At 43.9% G+C, this 21,858-nt stretch overlaps 1 protein-coding gene, 1 long non-coding RNA gene and 3 gene segments (V, D, J or C); 2 read left to right on the top strand and 3 right to left on the bottom strand.

The window, feature by feature from the left end:
- Nucleotides 1-6,702: 6,702 nt before the first annotated feature.
- LOC132857264 (Ig kappa chain V region 3368-like) lies at nucleotides 6,703-7,439 on the bottom strand. The segment is given in 2 exon segments: nucleotides 6,703-7,236; nucleotides 7,334-7,439. Coding segments are annotated over 2 exon segments (402 nt in total).
- On the top strand, nucleotides 7,381-8,956 carry LOC132857326 (immunoglobulin kappa constant-like). The segment is given in 3 exon segments: nucleotides 7,381-7,389; nucleotides 7,571-7,622; nucleotides 8,489-8,956. Coding segments are annotated over 3 exon segments (378 nt in total).
- Nucleotides 8,957-10,331: 1,375 nt separating this feature from the next.
- Nucleotides 10,332-11,009, bottom strand: LOC132857259 (immunoglobulin kappa variable 6-21-like). The segment is given in 2 exon segments: nucleotides 10,332-10,781; nucleotides 10,862-11,009. Coding segments are annotated over 2 exon segments (489 nt in total).
- On the top strand, nucleotides 11,006-12,731 carry LOC132857291 (uncharacterized). Its single transcript, XR_009649528.1, has 2 exons — nucleotides 11,006-11,134; nucleotides 12,264-12,731. It is a non-coding gene; the product is annotated as an uncharacterized LOC132857291 (long non-coding RNA).
- Nucleotides 12,732-14,581: 1,850 nt separating this feature from the next.
- On the bottom strand, nucleotides 14,582-20,208 carry zbtb22a (zinc finger and BTB domain containing 22a). 2 transcript variants are annotated; one of them, XM_060886460.1, is made up of 4 exons: nucleotides 19,998-20,208; nucleotides 18,661-18,860; nucleotides 17,960-18,569; nucleotides 14,582-17,774 (listed from the first exon to the last, which is right to left on the bottom strand). In XM_060886460.1, exons 2-4 carry the CDS (start codon nucleotides 18,853-18,855, stop codon nucleotides 16,843-16,845), a joined length of 1,737 nt encoding a protein of 578 aa, XP_060742443.1. In that variant the 5' UTR covers nucleotides 18,856-18,860; nucleotides 19,998-20,208; the 3' UTR covers nucleotides 14,582-16,842. The 2 variants fall into 2 exon arrangements, with proteins under 2 accessions (XP_060742443.1, XP_060742445.1); XM_060886462.1 differs by having other exon boundaries at nucleotides 18,661-18,893.
- Nucleotides 20,209-21,858: the final 1,650 nt, after the last annotated feature.

The raw sequence follows: 21,858 nt of genomic DNA on the forward strand, positions 1-21,858 counted from the left end.
TCTCTCTCTCTCTCTCTCTCTCTCTCTCTCTCTCTCTCTCTCTCTCTCTCTCTCTCTCTCTCTCTCTCTCTCTCTCTCTCTGCATCTCTCTCTCTCTCTCTCTCTCTCTCTCTGACTTGGTAATAACCAAGCAGTCATCATTTTCTATCATTTTGACTCTGTATTTCAAATCTCTTGCAAAAACCCAGCGACACACAGGTTATGTTTAATGTGTCAACAGTACATCCAGCTAGCCATCTGTTGGTAATCAGCATATCTGTGCTCGGCCGTCAAAGTGATGTGCCAGGATCCTTGATTCTTCAGACCAGGCCGAATTGTCTTGAAAGGAAAAGAAAGTTGATTGTTCATGGTTACCCCAAGGTTGCGAGTAGTGACTGAAGGGGAGGGCAATTTGCACTGAAGGAGTCTGAGTCACAGTCACCTGACCTCTGGATCCTGAAGAGAAACATAGTCTGTGTTGTAGAATTAGTGTGAAATGAAGTGTGTGAAGCTGTGAGTTGATGTTAGTCACCTTGAGCCCAGAGCACCAGTGTGCAGATGAAGACGCTGATCAGAGTCATGGTTGCTGTGGGTGAAGTTGCTGAGCAGCAGCTCTCAGTCATGAAGTGTTAAAGTCACAGGGTTATAAACACTTTGCTGCCAATGCAAAGTGGAAGTGTGTGTGTGTGTGTGTGTGTGTGTATGTGTTTGTATGTGTGTATATGTGTGTGTGTGTGTGTATGTGTGTGTATGTGTGTGTATGTGTGTGTGTGGAGGGGGTGTATGTGTGTGTGTGTGTGTGTGTGTGTATGTGTGTATATGTGTGTGTGTGTATATGTGTGTTTCTGTGTGTGTGTATGTGTGTGTGTGTTTGTGGAGGGGGTGTATGTGTGTGTATGTGTGTGTGTATGTGTGTAAGTGTGTATGTGTGTGTATGTGTCTGTGTGTGTGTCTGTGTAGTAGTAGTAGCCTTTATTGTGTGTGTGTCTGTGTGTGTGTATGTGTGTGTGGAGGGGGTGTATGTGTGTGTGTGTGTGTGTGTCTGTGTGTATATGTGTGTGTGTGGAGGGGGTGTATGTGTGTGTGTGTGTGTGTATGTGTGTATATGTGTGTGTGTGTGTGTATGTGTGTGTGTCTGTGTGTGTGTATGTGTGTGTGTGGAGGGGTGTATGTGTGTGTATGTGTGTGTGTGTCTGTGTGTGTATATGTGTGTGTGTGTGTATGTGTGTGTATGTGTCTGTGTGTGTGTCTGTGTGTGTGTATATGTGTGTGTGTATGTGTGTCTGTGTGTGTGTGTCTGTGTGTGTGTGGAAGGGGTGTATGTGTGTGTGTGTGTATGTGTGTGTATGTGTCTGTGTGTGTGTCTGTGTGTGTGTCTGTGTGTGTGTGTCTGTGTGTGTGTGTATGTGTGTGTGTGGAGGGGGGTGTATGTGTCTGTGTGTGTGTCTGTGTGTGTGTCTGTGTGTGTGTGTGTGTGGAGGGGGGTGTATGTGTGTGTGTGTGTGTGTGTGTGTGTGTATCATACCTAAAAGGGAGAGGTTACTATGTGAACATAGGTAACCATAAATCTGATTGGACATCCATGACATGTGGATTAGATGTTTTGTCTCAAGACAGGACTTAGAGAAACTTGTCCATGCTTTCATCACCAGCAGGGTGGATTATTGCAATGGACTCCTTACTGGGATCCCCAAAAAAACCATTAGACAGCTGCAGCTCATACAGAACGCTGCTGCCAGAATTCTGACCAGAACCAAAAACTCTGAGCACATCACTCCAGTCCTCAGGTCCTTACACTGGCTTCCAGTTCCATTTAGAATAGATTTTAAAGTATTGTTACTCGTTTATAAATCACTTCATGGCTTAGGACCAAAATACATTACAGATATGCTAACTGAATATAAACCAAGCAGACGACTCAGATCATTAGGATCAGGTCAGTTAGAGACACCAAGGGTTCACTCAAAACAAGGTGTGTCAGCATTTAGTTATTACGCCACCTATAGCTGGAATCAGCTTCCTGAAGAGATCAGATGTGCTTCAACAGTAGACACTTTTAAATCAAGATTAAAAACACATCTGTTTAACTCTGCATTTACTAAATGATCACTGTGCTGCTTCACACTGACTGCACTTTTTATCCAAATCACTTTTACTCCTGTTTTATACTTTTTAACATATTTTAAACTGTTTTTATTAAAATCACATTTATTTTTTTAATTGTTCTTTGTTTTTATTATGATTTTATAGTGTGTCTCTTATTTTTACATATATATATTTTTTCTGTCTTATAAACTGTTTTCTAATTTCTATGTAAAGCGCTTCAAATGACCTCTGTTTATGAAATGTGCTATACAAATAAACGTCTCTAGGTTACGACCGTAACCCTAGTTCCCTGAGGAACAAGACGCTGCGTCCAAACACTATGGGAACGCCCCTGTGTGACCGCGCTCTGAACCATGTGTGTAATCTGACCAATAGGCGTTGTGGCGTGACGTCATCGGCGGGTGACGTCGCGTAAACAGGAAGCTACAAATGGCTGCGAGATGGACAAGACGCTAGCTCCTGCGAGAGAAGGTAAGCGCCGCAGGGATGCAGGGATTGTGGCACGGAGACGCAGCGTCTTGTTCCTCAGGGAACTAGGGTTACGGTCGTAACCTAGAGACGTTCCCTTTCGGAACTCGAGCTGCGTCTAAACGCTATGGGGACGAGTGTCCAATCACGCCACACTGACCAGACCCTGCTTAGAGAGTGAGGGCCTCGGCACCTGCACGTAGGACAGAGGAGCCCGTGGTGGCTCTGAGGTCAAGGTCATAGGACCTGACGAAGGTCAGCGGGGTGGATCAACCCGCAGCGTCACAGATGTCTTGGAATGCCACTCCAGCGAACCAGGCCGTAGAGGCCGCCACACCCCGGGTGGAGTGAGCTCAGACCCCGATCGGTGCGGGGAGGCCAGAGGACTCCTGAGCCGACACAATCACATACACTACCTATTTGCTCAACGTCTGCTTAGCGGCCTCGAACTGGACACAGTCAGTTCTGTTGCTCCTGTTCGGGGGCTATAAACGGAGGAGGGCAGAATGCCTGCAACACGACAGGTCGTGAGGGGGCCGAAGGCACCTTAGGTCTACTTCGGTCAGTGGCTCGACGGGGGCTCCGATAGAGCCGCCAGCACAACTGCCAGACAGGCGCTCTGGGTCGCGTCCTGGGCCATATCACGCCCAAAAAGGTGGTTCTCTGCGCTGGAGAGAGCATGCTTTTGCCGGCGTTTAGCCGAAACCCAAGCACCTTCATGCAGGCGAGGACGACATCTCGATGACGAAACGCCTGGGGCTCCGACTGAGTCAGAATCAACCAGTGGTCGAGGTAATTTAAAATGCGGATGCCCTGGAGCTGCAGCGGGGTCAGTGCTGCGTCGACGCATTTCGTGAAGGTGCAGGGCGAGAGTGCTAGGCCGAACGGGAGGACCCGATATTGGTAAGCTTCACCCCCAAAAGCAAACCTCAGGAACCTCCTGTGTGCAGGAAGGATGGAAACGTGAAAGTACGCGTCTTCCAGATCTATTGTGACGAACCAGTCCCCGGACCTGATCTGAGTCACGACCTCCCTGAGGGTGAGCATCCTGAACCTGAGCCTCCTGAGAGAGCGGTTCAAGGAGCGTAGATCTAGAATGGGATGCAACCCGCCATCCTTCTTTGGAGCGATGAAGTACGGGCTGTAAAAGCCTGACCCTCGAACCGAGGGGGGAACCACCTCGATGGCTCCTTTCCTCAGGAGTGTGCGCACTTCTCGTTCCAGAACCAGAGCCTGCTCGGGTCCCACCAGGGTGGGACACATCCCATTGAAATGGGGAGGAGAGGACGCAAACTGAACCGTGTAGCCATCCTCTACGGTCCGCAGGACCCACCGGGAGACTCCTGGCAGCTCCTCCCAAGTTGTCAGAAAGTACCTCAGGGGAACCAGCCCCCCGGGGCTGGCCCCCGACCCACTCAGAGCAGGTGGGGCCGTGCCCTGCAGCTGATGACACCTTGCGAGAGGCGGCAGACCCTCCCCTCCCACAACGAACCTTCTGGTGGAAACGTGGGGAGCGAACCGCTGGAGGGAAGCTGCGCCCTGAGGCACAACTTGTAGCAGGGCCGGCAGACCGGCCTCCGTGACCCGAACGGCCGGAGCAACGTACTGTGGCCGTTGACACCTCCTGAGAGGCGGCGGGTCTCCCCCATCCGTATCGAGGCTTTGGACGGAAGTGGAGGGAGGTGCCCACTGGAGGGGGCCGTGCTCTGGAGCACATCTTGTGGCAGAGCCAACGGCCTGGCACCCCGGTGGTGCAGGTGAGGGATGGTCACCGTAATGTGAGGTGTGCCCCATCCCCCCAAGGACCGTCAGGATCTACTCACCACTGCCCGTTTGTCGGAGGCGAGGGTGACCCCCAGGTCATCCTGCTCCTTCTTGGGCCTAGAGCTCTGTTTCTGGGCTTTTCGGTGCCCGGAAGGACCAGGCTGGGGATGCCGCCGAACATCCCCACGAGATCGCCGAGGGAGGTACTGCTGAAACGCAGCCGACTGCTTTTTAGACTCCTGGAACTTGTTCACTACTGCCGTCACAGCGTCGCCAAACAGTCCAGGAGGAGCCAGCGGTGCGTCCAATAGCACAGCTAGATCCTTGCCTACACACGTGGTTCAGAGCATGGTCACGCAGGGGCGTTCCCATAGCGTTTCGACGCAGCTCGAGTTCCGAAAGGGAACTTGCCTTGCCTTGCCTTGTGTGTGTGTGTGTGTGTGTGTGTGTGTGTGTGCACTCCAGTGTGACGGAGGTTATTTTACAATGGATTCATTCAAATGTATCACTGTGGTAGACTTTTGGTGGAGGCACAAAACTCATCTAAAACAGTAAGTAAATTTGTATTTTATTTATTAGTGAAGTTAAAGAATAAACCAATAATTAATTATTAATTTTTTTACTGCGCAGGTGTGTGAAGGTTTGGCCTCACTGCTCTGCCTGTCTGGACACTCTCCACAGAGGGCGCTAGTGAGCTGGACTATAGATGGTTCAGAGGTGAAGGACGGGGTTCTGACCAGCTCAGAAGAAGAGAAGAAGGAAGGTTACAGCCGCAGCAGCACCCTGACCCTTAGCAAAGACCTCTGGGAAAAGGGGGTGGGGTTTATCTGTACAGTCTCACATGACAGTATGGATCATCCTGTCACCTTCAGAAAGAGTCACTGTGATAGATAGTGAAGATTATCATAGAGCTGCTTATCATCTGCATCTGCAACAGAGTTTAAATTCTACACATTTCTGTCTTTACTCTGTTCACTCTCCTGTTGATCTTCCTTTAATTTTGCTGAAATAAAGCCGAGTTTGTAAATTGTCTGTTCTGTTATTAAATTTATTAGATGTGTGTCAGTGAGTTTGACTGAAGGAAGCTGAACATCTGGTGAAACTTCTGTTCTATTCTGAGCAAAACAGATTCGTTTAGTTAGTTAATGCAAATCTCAGCTACACCTCACCGCTTTCTCTGTCTCTGTGCTGGCATTATAGTCGTGTAGAATGTTACAGGTTTCATTTCTTTATTTATTGCTGTATTTAAATCTGAAGGATGTGTTATAATCATAACTTTACAGATAATACAGTGGATATAAAAAGTCTTCACACCCCTGTTTAAAACGGCAGGTTTTGTGACCAAGAAAAAACAGGACAGAACATTGTACAATAGCAATTTAGTATAATTATATTTAGTTGAAGGCATCTTTAGATCTTTGTGGGTAAATCCTTGTAGATGTCTGCTTCCACAGGTTGTTACACTGAAAGCTGAAGTTCCTCTTCATGTTAAGTGTTTCAACAGAAGCCAAAATTGACTCGTATTTGGAGCAGCTGAAGAAAAGCAGCCCTGAAGCTTGACTTTAATTTATTTATTTTTTCTGTTTTTATGTGAATTGTTAAGAACACTCTGTGATTTGGTGAAGATTTGGTGTTGTTCCCTTGCCATCATCGGTGTGGTCTCTAGTATGTAAAATACATTATAGTCTGAATTTTATCAAACAATGATAATCATTGTAAAAAATAATTAACCGCTGTAAATATGTAAATATGGTTTGATAAAAGAGGAGTGCAAAAGAATTTCCAAAACATTAGATGTACCATGGAACACTGTGAAGGTCGTAATGTGATCTTTTGCATGTGATCCAAGTGATCTTTTGCATCATTACAACATTTATCAGACTGTATATTTATAATCACACCCACAGTGTCACCCAGATGAGGATGAGGTTCCCCTTTGAGTCTGGTTCCTCTCAAGGTTCCTTCCTTTACCATCTAAGGGAGTTTTTCCTCCCCACAGTCACCTGAGTCACCTCAGACTTGCTCATTGGGGATAAATACATACACATTGTGAACTAAATATATCTAATATTAGTCTTGAATTTTGTATTTTATTAATCTTTATATTATTCTTTATAATAACCTTCTGCTTTATGTTTATGTTCTGTAAAGCTGCTTTGAGACAATGTCAATTGTAAAAAGCGCTATACAAATAAACTTGAATTGAATTGAATTGAATTCTGAAGAAGAGGAGAAAATGGAGCACCACATTAACATCACCGAGAACAAGGACTGATTATTCACTGTGTCCATGTGATGATAAAGAGTTCACTTCTTTACAGGGGCCTTTTCTCAGACAAAAAACATCCAAACATGCTGATATCACCCAAAGCCTTGTGAGGAAAAGTGTGTGTGTGTTTCTGTATGACTATGTGCCTCGTCTCACTGTCTAATCGAACCTTCATAGGTTTTAATGTCACTGCTTCTGCACACAAGTCATATGTCATGTTCGGCCATATCAGTCGACTATACTGTGTCACTGAGCACCTGCACTTCCTTCCAGCTGCAGCAGGACTTCTCTACACTGTCACTGACTGAGGTTTTTGTACGACGCTCTAACGCCGTGTAACACCCAGCCGTTCACATTATGTTCAGCAGTACAGTAATAATCTCCTGCATCTTCAGTCTGGACTCCACTGATGGTCAAAGTGAAGTCAGTATCAGATCCACTGCCTTTAAAGCGAGCTGGAATCCCTGATTGTAATCGTGTCGCCTCATATATCAGAAGTTTAGGAGCTTCTCCAGGCTTTTGCAGATACCAGAATACACTGGTCCCACTATCCACCTTGTTACTGGTTCTGCAGTTGATTGTGACTGTGTTTCCTGGAGCAACAGTTTGCACTGTAGGAGTTTGAGTCACAGTCCCCTGACCTCTGGATCCTGAAGAGAAACATAGTCTAGGTTTACTTTTTACTTTTTTACTTTTTTTTTAAATGGTGTAAAATTATTATTAGGTGTGTTACTGTTAATCTCTCACCTTGAGCCCAGAGGACCAGTGTGCAGAAGAAGATGGTGATCAAAGTCATGGTTGCTGTGGGTGAAGTTCTGAGCAGCAGCTTTCAATCATGAAGTGATAAAGTCACAGGGTTATAAACACTCAGAGTGCTGAAGTATAGTCTGTAATGCAAAGTGTGTGTGTGTGTGTGTGTGTGTGTGTGTGTGTGTGTGTGTGCACTGCAGTGTGATAGAACTTTTTGTACGATGGTTTCATTAGAATGTATCACTGTGGTACACTTTTGGTGGTGGCTCTAAACTCGTTATCAAAAGTAAGTGTTTTTTTTTATAAATACAAAATTAATTTAGTTTATTATTACTTACATTATTAAATATTCACATATTTGCATTTTTTTTATTCTGCATAATTGATTTTATTGAGGTGTTATGATCTGTTGAGGAATATATTTTAATACCAGAATGGATCCAGTGTAAATGTCCTTTTATATTTAATAAGAGTATAAAAGTTAATGTTAAATCCACATGTAATAATACACACTTGCAATATATCCACACACTCTATGTTATATCTTAAAGGATTTACACACTAAGGTGATGCAGTGTAAGATACTGATGAGGGAATCTCAGTGTTTTATAGATCAAAATTCAGACAAAATGTTATGTTTCTCTTAAACACTAAATATTTCTATGTTTATATTTGCTGCAATTCAGTTTTCTAAAAGTTTGGCCTATAAAAGAAATAAAACCTGGTATGAAAATGCATTTTTCTAGATAAATTACAGTGAGATATGTGATTGTATGGCTTTGTTTTTGTGTAATTGTCGTGTTTTACTATTGAATAATGAAATAATTCCAGTGTTTAACTGGGAGGAAAGTTTTTAGTGGGTTCTGTTCTTTGAGGTCCATCTGAACACTAAATCAGAAAGAAGGTGAACTTTGGTTAAATCATATCAATGTTAAGATGATGATTTATAGCATGTGTCCGTAAATGAAGATTAAATAAGTGTATTTATGTATAAACACTGCATTTCTTCCTTATTTGAACCTTCTTATGTTTACGTCACTGAAACTGACATGTTAAATAATAAAATATTAATTGAGTCTAAAATATTCTCTAATAATTTGGCACTCACCAAAAAATTGTGTGTGTGTGTGTGTGTGTGTGTGTCTTCTCCAGCTAGTCCCAAACCTCCATCCCTGTCTCTGCTCCCTCCGTCCCCTGTTCAGGTGTGTGAAGGATCGGCCTCGCTGCTCTGCCTGCTGTCTGGATACTCTCCACAGGGGGCGCTGGTGAGCTGGACTGTAGATGGTTCAGAGGTGAAGGACGGGGTTCTGACCAGCTCAGAAGAAGAGAAGAAGGAAGGTTACAGCCGCAGCAGCACCCTGACCCTTAGCAAAGACCTCTGGGAAAAGGGGGAGGAGTTTATCTGTAAAGTCTCCCATAGCAACATCAATCATCTTGTCACCTTCAGAAAGAGTCACTGTGATGTCTAATGGGTCCAAGATGGAGTTTAACATGGAGCTGCTTCTCATCCACCTGCAATAGAGTTTAAATTCTACACAATGAGAATATTTCTGTCTTTACTCTGTTCACTGTTCTGTTCATATTCTTGTAGTTTTTTCTGAAATAAAGCTGAGTTTGTGACATTGTCTCTTCTGTTATTAATAGTGACAGTAATAGTGATTGACAGAGTGATGAGAGAATGGGATTAGCTTTAGATTCTGTTCTCTGTGTTGTGCTTCAGTGGGTTTGACTGAAGGCTGTGAAGTTGAACATCTGGTGAAATTTCTGTTCTGTTCTGAGAGAACTGGAACTTTTACGCCCTGTTCATGCAAATCTCACTTACACCTCACTGCTCGCTCTGTCTGAAGTCATAGTCAGAGTCTCTATGTACCGTTTTTATCTGGTTTCAGAACGTAACATGGCTCTGTGAGTGCTGTAGGATGAATGTCACATTATCTTCACAGTGAAAGTCATTAGCACATATACATTAAACCCAGTGACACACAGGTTTATGTGTAATGTTACTGAACCATATATTCATCTGGATTACAGGCTACAGACAGGAGCCTTAAAGAACAACATTTCATTTTTTTGATGGTCTCGATGCATCGAGACTTTAATAATCAGCAGAATCTTTTCTTTCATCCAGACAACAACTGATCAGATTTAGAGTAAATTGAAGCAAATATACCTCAAATGTATGTGGACACCTGACCGTCACATCCACATGTTTCTTCCCCAAACTGTTGTCACACAGCTGGAAGTACACGATTGTACAGAATGTCACTGTGTGCTGTAGCTTTACAATTTTATACTTCATGTCTAAATCATAATCATTTCTTATCCTTTTATCTTGTTCATTCTGAATACCTTCTCCTTACTTCCTGTTCATTTCCCAATCCTAGTTCCAGTTAGTCCCTGATTTCTAGATCCCACTCCTTATTTATTCTAGTTCACACATTGTCCCTAGTCCCTGTTCATGTATCCAAAATTGCTGAAGTTCTAGTTATAGCTGGTTTCTGGTTTGGACCTGAGTTTTATAATTTTTATGGTTATGGTCTCAGGTTTATATTCATGTGAACATTTGATAAGTTCAACATCACACACTGCATGTTAACACTGAATGAATCTCCTGTTACACAATTACACTTTCTGACCATTTAGTCCCCAGTTCTGTAATGATGAGGATGAGGTTCCTTCAAGTCTGGTTCCTCTCAAGGTTTCTTCCGTGTATTTTCTCAAGGATTTTTTTCTCACCACCGTCACCTCTGACTGGTACATTAGGGAAAAATTATATATTTAAAATGTATATCCTGAATTTTTTCTTTCTATATTTCTGATCTGTAGCAATGTGTGTGTGTGTGTGTGCGCACTTGTGTGTGTGTGTAAGAGTGTGTGTGTGTGTGTGTGCTTGTGTGTGTGTGAGTGTGTGTGTAAGAGTGTGTGTGTGCTTGTGTGTGCTTGTGTGTGTGTGTGTGTGTGTGTATATATGTGTATGTGTGCATGTCTGTGCGTAGTGTGTTTTCTCCTGTTCACAGTGTGTGTCATTGTGCTTTATCACATCCTCCTCAGCACCTGTTGTCTCTCTCAGCTTCTCTGTGATGAGGTTTTTGTACGGCGCTGTAACACTGTGTGAACACGTTACCACTATGGTAACTCTGACAGTAATAATCTCCTGCATCTTCAGCCTGGACTCCACTGATGGTCAGCGTGAAGTCAGTCTTAGATCCACTGCCTTTAAAGCGAGCTGGAGTCCCTGAAAACAGGTGACTCACATAGTGCACTAGAAGTTTAGGAGCTTCTCCAGGTTTCTGTAGGTACCAGGCTAGACAGTCATATGACACACCAGTTGGTCCACAGTCGTGATAAACAGCAGTGTTGAATCTGCAGTTGATGGTGACTGTGTTTGATGGAGCAACAGTTTGCACTGAAGGAGTCTGAGTCACAGTCACCTGACCTCTGGATCCTGAAGAGAAACATAGTCTGTGTTGTAGAATTAGTGTGAAATGAAGTGTGTGAAGCTGTGAGTTGATGTTAATCTCTCACCTTGAGCCCAGAGCACCAGTGTGCAGATGAAGACGCTGATCAGGGTCATGGTTGCTGTGGGTGAAGTTGCTGAGCAGCAGCTCTCAGTCATGAAGTGTTAAAGTCACAGGGTTATAAACACTTAGCTGCCAATGCAAAGTGGAAGTGTGTGTGTGTGTGTGTGTGTGTGTGTGTGTGTGCAGTTCAGTGTGACGGAGGTTTTTGTACGACAGTTTCATTAGAATGTATCACTGTGGAGGACTTTTGGTAGCGGCACCAAACTCACTGTGAACAGTAAGTAAAATTTTTTTTTCTTTATTATTGAAATTAAAGAATAAAATTCAGACAAACTGTATGTTAAAATCATTACAAAAAACTTTTTATCTTGATGTTAAGGTTTGAAGTTTAATTAATTTCAGTGGCATATCAACCCTAATAAATGTGTAGGAACATTCAGTAAATATACAGAACATTGTAAAGTTGTTCCGGGGGGGCACGGTGGATTAGTGGTTAGCACGTTCGCATGTTTGCATGTTCTCCCCGTGCCTCGGGGGTTTCCTCCGGGTACTCCGGTTTCCTCCCCCGGTCCAAAGACATGCATGGTAGGTTGATTGGCATCTCTGGAAAATTGTCCGTAGTGTGTGATTGTGTGGGTGAATGAGAGTGTGTGTGTGTGTGTGTGTGTGTGTGTGTGTGTGTGTGCCCTGCGATGGGTTGGCACTCCATCCAGTGTGTATCCTGCCTTGATGCCCAATGACGCCTGAGATAGGCACAGGCTCCCCATGACCCGAGGTAGTTCAGATAAGCGGTAGAAGATGAATGAAAATCATATTTTATTATGATTATTATTATTATTATTATTATTATTATTATTATTATTTACAGTGTAGGTTTATCCTTCATTTTTTTTACATTTTGTTAAATAAAATGACAGAATTCAGAGTGGACATTCATTCATTCATTCATTCATTCATCTTCTACCGCTTATCCGAACTACCTCGGGTCACGGGGAGCCTGTGCCTATCTCAGGCGTCATCGGGCATCAAGGCAGGATACACCCTGGATGGAGTGCCAACCCATCGCAGGGCACACACACACACACACACACACACACACACACTCATTCACTCACGCAATCACACACTAGGGACAATTTTCCAGAGATGCCAATCAACCTACCATGCATGTCTTTTGGACCGGGGGAGGAAACCGGAGTACCCGGAGGAAACCCCCGAGGCACGGGGAGAACATGCAAACTCCACACACACAAGGTGGAGGCGGGAATCGGAGGTGTGAGGCGAACGTGCTAACCACTAAGCCACCGTGCCCCCTCAGAGTGGACAGCAAAATGAAATTAAATAAAGTTCTAGTAGCTCTAAGCATGTGTCTAATTCAGTGGTCCGTGTCTGTGTGTCTTCTCCAGCTGGTCCCAAACCTCCATCCGTGTCTCTGCTCCCTCCGTCCCCTGTGCAGCTGTCTGAAGGTTCGGCCTCGCTGCTCTGCCTGCTGTCTGGATACTCTCCACAGGGGGCGCTGGTGAGCTGGACTGTAGATGGTTCAGAGGTGAAGGACGGGGTTCTGACCAGCTCAGAAGAAGAGAAGAAGGAAGGTTACAGCCGCAGCAGCACCCTGACCCTTAGCAAAGACCTCTGGGAAAAGGGGGAGGAGTTTATCTGTAAAGTCTCCCATAGCAACATCAATCATCCCGTCACCTTCAGAAAGAGTCACTGTGATGTCTAATGGGTCCAAGATGGAGTTTAACATGGAGCTGCTTCTCATCCACCTGCAATAGAGTTTAAATTCTACACAATGAGAATATTTCTGTCTTTACTCTGTTCACTGTTCTGTTCATATTCTTGTAGTTTTTGCTGAAATAAAGCTGAATTTGGGACTTTTTTGTCTGTTAGATTTAATAGTGATGATCAGTGTGATGTGAAACTGAGATTATCTGTAGATTCACTGCTGTGTTTTGTGCTTCAGTGAGTTTGACTGAAGGAAGTTAAACATCTGGTGAAATTTCTGTTCTATTCTGAGAGACATGAAACTCTTCAGTCCTGTTAATGTAAATCTCACTTACACCTCAGTGCTCTCTCTGTCTCTCTCTCTGTCTGTCTCTCTGTCTCTCTCTGTCTGTCTCTCTGTCTCTCTCTCTCTGTCTCTCTCTGTCTCTCTCTGTCTCTCTCTCTGTCTGTCTGTCTCTCTCTCTGTCTGTCTGTCTGTCTCTCTCTCTGTCTCTCTCTCTCTGTCTGTCTGTCTCTCTCTGTCTCTCTCTCTGTCTCTCTCTCTCTGTCTGTCTGTCTCTCTCTGTCTCTCTCTCTCTGACTCTCTCTCTCTGTCTGTCTGTCTGTCTCTCTCTCTCTCTCTGACTCTCTCTCTGTCTGTCTGACTCTCTGTCTGTCTCTCTCTCTCTCTCTGTCTGACTCTCTCTCACTCTCTGTCTCTCTCTCTGACTCTCTCTCACTCTTTGTCTGTCTCTCTCACTGTCTCTCTCTCTCTGTCTCTCTCTCTCTCACTCTGTCTCTCTCTCTGACTCTCTCTCTCTCTTTGTCTGTCTCTCTCTGACACTCTCTCTCTCTCTCTCTGTCTGACTCTGTCTGTCTGGCTCTCTCTCTCTCTCTCTCTCTCTCTTTCTCTGTCTGACTCTCTCTCTCTCTCTTTGTCTTTCTCTCTGTCTGACTCTCTCTCTCTCTGTCTGACTCTCTCTCTCTCTCTTCAAACTGATCTCTTTAACCTCTAAAACATTCCTCACACACTCATCCTTCAGTATCACTCCTACCCCATTTCTCTTCCTATCCACACCATAATAAAAGTTTGTATCCCCTCCAATACTACATACTTTACTCCCCTTCCACCTGGTCTCCTGCACACACAGTATCTCGCCTCAGCGGTTACCATAGTGACGATCTGGTCTGATCCGGCCAGGACCAGTTTCTGAGGTAAGTAGCTTAGCATCAATAGCGACATTAAACAAATATAAACTTTTTTTATATATCCTAATTTAATCCACACACTAATTACAACACTCTAAAATGTTATTAATCCAATAAATATCCAATTACTGAAGAAATATACTTGTGGTGTGACTTCACTGTCACTTCAGTGTCACTGCTTGAGATAAGTTAGCGTTAGTTAGCGTGTGTCATTAGTGACCTTATCCTCTTAAATAAATTCTATTTTTTTGTCAAAATAAAGCGTTTTAGTGAACAAATTTTCACAATAAAAGCCTGAGGTTTAACCAGGTAACTGGGCTGTAAATGAAAATAAATCAGTCTGACAGGATTATGAAAGTTTACCAGATATTTGCATTGTTGCAGCAAAAAGTATTAAGACCACAGTGATCACTGAATACAAGAAGGAATGTATAAATTATTTATTCAGTTTTTTCTCACCTGGATTTGTCCTATAAAAATACATCTTTTGGATAATAATAGTTTTATTTCATGCTTGTATGAGTGTTTAAAACAAACCAAAAACACTCCAAGTGATAAACTAGCAACTGTAAATTTACTGAAATATTTGATTTCTCTTATACCACGAAAAGGTGTTTGTATATAAATTGTATATTAATTGTATATTCCATTATGCGTGTTTATTGGAACATCCACAAAACGTGTTAGTTCCGTTCTCACTTATAACGTCAAGAAACTGTCGTTCCACCACCAGCTTCTCTTTATTCTCTCCTGAAGGAGATAAAAAAAATGCAGCTTGCCACGTTACTGAATAATCACAAACACCGCTGTATAAAATGTTGATGATTGTTGATATTTATTCAGTGTGTAATCAAGCAGTCACACAAACCCATTATGCTCAGCAACAAGTCAATAATAAATACCATCACATCAGAGTCTCAAATTTACGTCCTCGACGGCTCGTCTCCCTGCGCCTTTAGGCACCAACGGGTTGCGGTGCACCGGATGACTAAAATCTAGTGACCAAACGTAACACAATAATTCCAGAAATACGTCTTGATTGTGACAGAATGGAACATTGCTGACTTTACCGGTGACATCAGGTCAGTTCTGCTCTCTGTCTTGTACATTTATCTTTATACAGATGCCGAGACTTCAGCATGAGAAGAAGGTGTATGTATGTGATAGACCAGGTGCTGAGCTTCAGATACACATTTTACATTAAATCCCATATAAACTGTGCTGTACTGCAAAGACAGGGCCTTGGCCTATATGAAGATATTAAAAGCCAACGTCCATAATTATTTTAAACTGAAGCACGGTTTCGGGTTTCTTCAGGTTGTGCGTCTTGAAAACTTTCCGATCCTGTCAACTAAAATATAAAACATTAAAAGTGAAACACTTCAAAAAAGTAAATTATAAGTTAAACAGTTATATAGTGACACTCATCAGCATACAGCATGACGTTCCTCTTGGGTTCCTCATCTAAATTATACACACAAAAGTAGCCATCATTACTCATTTTAAAGAAAACTCCACCCTGTGGTCCAGCAAACTAATAGTTTACTTCCAAACAGCTCTGGAAAAGAATTTTTGAGCTAACTAAAATTATTGGAGTCTAAATAAGCAGATTTCAAAAATGAGGCCATCAACAATACAGACTCTGCATTAAAGTTTATAGAGATGCACAAACCCCCCAAAATGAATTACGTCATAGACCAAGGGTATATGACAGGAAGTTGCATGTGGGGGTGGATGCGTCACCTTCTTATTACAATTAAAACTATACATAAAGTCTCTCGAACATGTGATAGTATGAAATAGACTCTGTTGGCTTTTTCCCGCTCAGCTAAAAAATACGTTTTCAAGCCAGAACCGTTGATGGCGTCTCTAATAAATATAATAAACTGCTGTTTAATATATACATGTCTATTGTCAGCGATCCATCTATATATCTTCGATCACATTAATAAACTCAAAACGTTCTTTATTTACCGTGACACAAAGCTGAGCACTGGACGAAACCGGGGGAAGATGATGGAGCTAATATCAGAGAGTTAGAAACACTTGCACAACTTGCTGTAAATTATTTCAGGTTCATATTTTAGGTTTTATTGGCAAAGACGAAAGACGACGGGTACGTTTCTGAGCGCTAACTCGTACCAGCGAACTCTATTGCTAAAATACGCAGCTGCTATTTAAAACGCGTAAAAGGTCGATATTAAAAAGTGGCTTCCTTAGAAGTCCTAACAAAGGCTCATGATTTAGCTTTAACTTCGCTCAAAGCTGAGTAACAATTTTGCAATTGTGATTAATTATCCTCTGGATTGTAACTGGGCAGTTTTACTTCCTTTGCACTGATAAATAAACTTTATGAATTCTACACATTTATAATAATCAGGAGGTCTAAATAACTGATCGTTTGCAGGTTATATTTACTTACGAGGAACGAGCACAAATGATAAAAGCACAGGTTTTTTTTTTTGTTTTTAAATTAGTTACCGCAAAATTTTTAAAAGCAATTAACATGAAAAGTAAAAACACTAAACTTCATCAAATCAGGAAAAGTCTAAATACAATGTTGAGCTTTCCTGAACACTGCTCACGTTTCACCAGGTACGGCAATAAATCTAAATTCCAGACACTTTTCCAGCTTTGCTTAAAACCCCTGATGATGCATGTGGTACACCGAGTGAACTGAACAGTCTGGACTGCACTATAAATAAAGTTTAGATCTCTATTCATAAAAAAATGTTGTCTGGTGATGGACCTTAATAAACGTGATTGAAAAAGATGCAACAAAAGGAAACATTTAAATATAGTTGAAGGATGTGGAACTAAAAGCTGTGAGCTACTAAACCAGTGTGAAATGATGATCATGATACCCAGTGTGAGTAATCACCATGCAGTACCAGTGAATCTACATCATCATGTGTTCCTTAAGGAACTGTATCTTCTCCAGTCAAGATAGGCATCAATCATATTATGATGGGGATTTGAAGAAGAACAGATTATGTGGTCTTGCAGTGGTGGATCAAGTCGTGAAGATGTTGCTTCACATCTACAGGATTCTTTGTGGATATGATCTGCTTATCAAGTGTAGCTGCCACCATCTTCCTCCTTCAGAACATGGGCCAATGGAGCTCCCTCATGCTCTCCCTGCTCCATCTTTACGTGTCCGTCGCCTGGGTAACCCTCATACTCCAACTCCACCTTGTCCTGATCTGACTCTGCTTCATTGGTGTCTACGCAGGCAGACCTGTTGGCGAGGTGTTGGCAGCGCGCCTGGTGTTTGAGGAAACTATCCCTCCAGATGATCTTCTTGCCGCAGACGGTGCACTCATAAGGCCTCAGAGCACCGTGCGTCTTCACGTGCTTGGTCAGGTGGTGCTTCATCTTGAAGCTCTTGGCACAGACGGGGCAGGCAAAAGGCCGCAGGTTCAGGTGCTGCATCTTGACGTGACGGTCTCGCATGCTCTTCAGCGTGAAGGCTTTACCGCAGTGGCAGAAGTGCACTTTGCCAGCATAGGGTGTGAGGGAGGGCGGAGACGAGGAGGAGGGCACGGGAGAGGAGGAAGGAGGGACAGAGGGGGATGAGAGCGCGCCTGACGTCCACGAAAGCTCTGATGGCCCTAGCACAAAGTCCATTCCACCCCCAGCATTGCCAGGTGACAAAGGAAGCAAAGGCCTTTGGGAAACTTGCCCTGTGCCATCCTCAATCTCGTCGTACGTCTCTCCCTCAAATCCTCCCTCTGTGAAACGGCCAAAGTCCACTTCTTCTGCGTCCTTCTCAGCATCCTCCATTAACTTCCCACCTGGCTGAGCGCACGGACCCGTCGCCCAATCAGCTGCCGGCTGCCACTGACCACGCCCAGAAAGTGGACAGTGAGCAGCAACAAGCACTTCCTCTGCATTGTGAGCTGCTGCCAGAAACCCTTCCTCCTGATCTTTGTCCCTCTCAGCACCCTTCCCCTCTCCCCCTTTCTCTCCCTCCTTTTTAAGAGTTGCCCCTGAACCACAGCCTCCTGAAGGAGAAGAGCAGAAGAGACGGTGAAAACACACACACAACAACGAACACACACACTCTCACGGTGCAGAAAATGTCTGATCCGCTTTGAGGGAGAAAGCAAGCACAAAGATAGAGTGCGCAAACTCCCCCTGATGGACAGGAGTTAAAGTTAAACAGCAGTGATGCAGACGCTCCACTCACCGGCCCGTCGCTCCTCCTCCTCCAACTCCTCCCCTACACCTTCATCTGCCTCCATCCACCTCTCCCCTCGCCTTCTGTCCTCCTCGTCCACCTCCCTGCTCTCCCGGAGGCGAGACCGCACCCAGTTGCGTTTCTCGTTCGCAGCCTCAGGGCTACTTCCCCGCTCTGCTTCCCCGGCTGGGGGAGAAACGGCTCTGTGTTGGGGGGGCAGAAACAGCTTGGATTTGCCCCATTTACCCTGCTGGGGCACCTGCTGCGGCCTCCTCCAGGTGGCCAGAGGAGGAAGAGAGGCGCATTCTCCTCCGAGGGGCTTCTTCTGCTCCTCAGGTTCAGTCAGGCAGCAATCTGAGCTGCTGGGACTTTGGTGCCTGGAGTTGCCAGGCTCTACACCTGGGCTGGCTTGGGTCAAGGGTCTAGACCTTTTGAGGATATCCGTGCACTTGTCCACAATGTGCCACATCTGTAGAAAGCTGGCCACTGTGACGTAGTTGACAATGTCATCACGCACAATGCTCAGCTGGCCCGTGTAGGCCGAGTTAAGGACACTCTCGAAGACCAGAGGGTCCATGACGGACGGCAGAGACACCGTGCTCACGTTCTTTAGCAGAACCTGAGGGAACACAAAGAACATTCTGGATTCATACACATTGAGGAATATTAATCCTATCTGAATCCACAGATGGTTATTTTTATATATATACCTGGTCATGAAAATAGGGCGATGAAGCCGCCAGTACACAACGATGTGCCCTGAACACCTGACCCTGAACCTGGATAGAGAGATCACACAGTCGCCCTTCCTCTCGCTGGCGGTTCAGGTTGTCCAGCACCTGTGCTCTCACGTTGGGGAAACACACCTGGACCACCGGCGCATTGCTGCTCAGTGTTTTATCCATCCTTTCTGTAAAGTGCCCACACACACCCACACACACAGCTGCAACAGAATTCGGACATTAACACTCCCTCACCCCTGCACCAGATGCGTCCATGTTAACATCTTTAAGACCAGGTGTACACATGAACCGACTCACACACTCACTATCTCTGTCTTTACTTTATTAAAGTGTGTATTAAAGAGATCATTACTAAAGAGCTTATAACCAGTAAATGAGTTTAAATACATAATTAAATGTGTCTTTGCAGGTAGAAAGCAAATGATATTAAATTATAAGAGACTTATTTACATGCAGTGACCTTGGTGAACTGACCCTAAGTCTCAATCTGCTCCTTGGTGTATAGTTAGTGTACTACACTGAGTTAATGAGCCCTTACATCACACACTGTCTCAATCTGCCCCTTGGTGTATAGTTAGTGCACTACGCTGAGTTAAAGAGCCCTTAATTCACACACTGTCTCAATCTGCCCCTTGGTGTATAGTTAGTGCACTACGCTGAGTTAAAGAGCCCTTAATTCACACACTGTCTCAATCTGCCCCATGGTGTATCGTTAGTGCACTACACTGAGTTAAAGAGCCCTTACATCACACGGTAAGTCTCAATCTGCCCCTTGGTGTATAGTTAGTGTCTCAATCTGCCCCTTGGTGTATAGTTAGTGCACTACACTGAGTTAATCAGCCCTTACATCACACCCTAAGTCTCAATCTGCCCCTTGGTGTATAGTTAGTGCACTACAGTGTGTAAAAAAGCCCTTACATCACACCCTAAGTCTCAATCTGCCCCTTGGTGTATAGTTAGTGCACTACATTGAGTAAAAGAGCCCTTACATCACACCCTAAGTCTCAATCTGCCCCTTGGTGTATAGTTAGTGCACTACATTGAGTAAAAGAGCCCTTACATCACACACTAAGTCTCAATCTGCCCCTTGGTGTATAGTTAGTGCACTACACTGAGTTAATCAGCCCTTACATCACCCCCTAAGTCTCAATCTGCCCCTTGGTGTATAGTTAGTGTCTCAATCGGCCCCTTGGTGTATAGTTAGTGCACTACACTGAGTTAATCAGCCCTTACATCACACACTAAGTAGTGCACTAGTGAAGGGAGCAATGAGGCGTTCGACATTCAGAAAAAAAAAAACTCACCCAACAAATGTGATAACAGAAGCGTCTTCTTGTGCGATTGAAACGTTCAACAATCCCCTAGCAAGTGAATGTAGTTAAAGTTAAACCTCGAGGCTGATTATAAAGCGAGCTAAATCACGTTTATTTGCTGTTATAACGCTTTTAGCGACGCCTAACATCGCTTCTCAATTTCTTACGTCTTCCTCTCGTTTCCTCTTCGGCTGCTGTTGGTTCGTCGTCCGTCTCTGCTTTAAGCTGCAATCCTGCCATCTAGAGACCTGGAGGAAAAAGTCAGAGATTTTCTCTCTAAAATGATCCTTAAATATAAAGTCTTTATGAATTTGACCTCCTCCTTTTATTAGGCATGGTGTTTGTCGAGCATTAGTGTGTTATTAGTGTAAAAAATACCGTTTTGTGTTACAGTAAGCAGTTTAATAACACAACAGATCATTACATACACTGTAATATGCTATAATATTGTGTACATTCTGTAAACTAAATGTTTACTGTCTTTATATTCGAACTTTTGAGGTCACCAACACCCGGTACTAATTTTCTAGTGTTTGCACGACGTACTTATTAAACTTTTACATGGCGAACACATGGAAGACATACATTAACCTTCTTTAGAATAGTATGAGGGGACACGGTGGCTTAGTTGTTAGCACGTTTGCCTCACACCTCCAGGGTCGGGGTTCGATTCCTGCCTCCACCTTGTGTGTGTGGAGTTTGCATGTTCTCTCCGTGCCTCGGGGGTTTCCTCCGGGTACTCCGGTTTCCTCCCCTGGTCCAAAGACATGCATGGTACGTTGACTGGCATCTCTGGAAAATTGATAGGCACAGGCTCCCCGTGACCCGAGATAGTTCGGATAAGCGGTAGAAGATGAGTGAGAGAGAGAGAGAATAGTATGAGACTGTTCCTGTTGCTCAGGTCACTGGGTGCAGAGAACGATGCAGGTTGTCTTGAGAGAGATGAGTTGGAGTTTGCAAAAATATTCCCCCTACAAACACACTTCGATTCCTTTAGGAGACTATTTTTCAGTGTCCCAGTGTCATGATTTTATTTCCTGCCCTTTTACACCAAGCTCACTGAGTACTGTATTTAAGTACTATATTTATATTTATGGGAAGTTGTGACCTAATGGTTAGAGAGTCTGACTCCTAACCCTAAGGTTGAGGGTTCGAGTCTCGGGCCGGCAATACCACGACTGAGATGCCCTTGAGCAAGGCACCAAACCCCCCCAACTGCTCCCTGGGCGCTGCAGCATAAATGGCTGCCCACTGCTCCGGGTGTGTGTTCACGGTGTGTGTGTGTTCACTGCAGTGTGTGTGTGCACTTTGGATGGGTTAAATGCAGAGAACGAATTCTGAGTATGGGTCACCGTACTTAGCCGTATGTCACGTCACTGTCACTTTAGACCTCCTCTGGTGTGGTGACGGCCAACCTGCCATACAGGAGGTTCAGGAAGATTTGGGCAAAATGCTGGAAATGGGAGCGACACGGTGACATAACGACTAAATCAGCCTCGTTGTTCTTGTTTTATATAGATTTCTAGATGGTGAATATTGTGTTGGTTTTGTTATGTTATTATGTGTCCGAGGCCTTTAAATCTGCCTCAGTAATGAATTTTGAAAATTAAACGAAACACAATGCAGATGTTCATTATGTGATTTATTATTAAGAGAACGTCAATTAATACAGTATAAGCATTATTTATTTTAATAATAACTGCAGTTCTTTACTCCCTAAGCTTTACAACGCTATGCTATAATAATTATAGCTTTTAAAAATAGACGGAATAAGGAAGTGTCGGTCAGGTAGACACAAAAACAACAACATTACCACAATTATAACTTTTCTGATTGTTGAAATTAGTATTAC

This window comes from Tachysurus vachellii, chromosome 14, assembly GCF_030014155.1.
Source record: "Tachysurus vachellii isolate PV-2020 chromosome 14, HZAU_Pvac_v1, whole genome shotgun sequence".
In the NCBI taxonomy this organism is placed as follows: domain Eukaryota; kingdom Metazoa; phylum Chordata; class Actinopteri; order Siluriformes; family Bagridae; genus Tachysurus; species Tachysurus vachellii.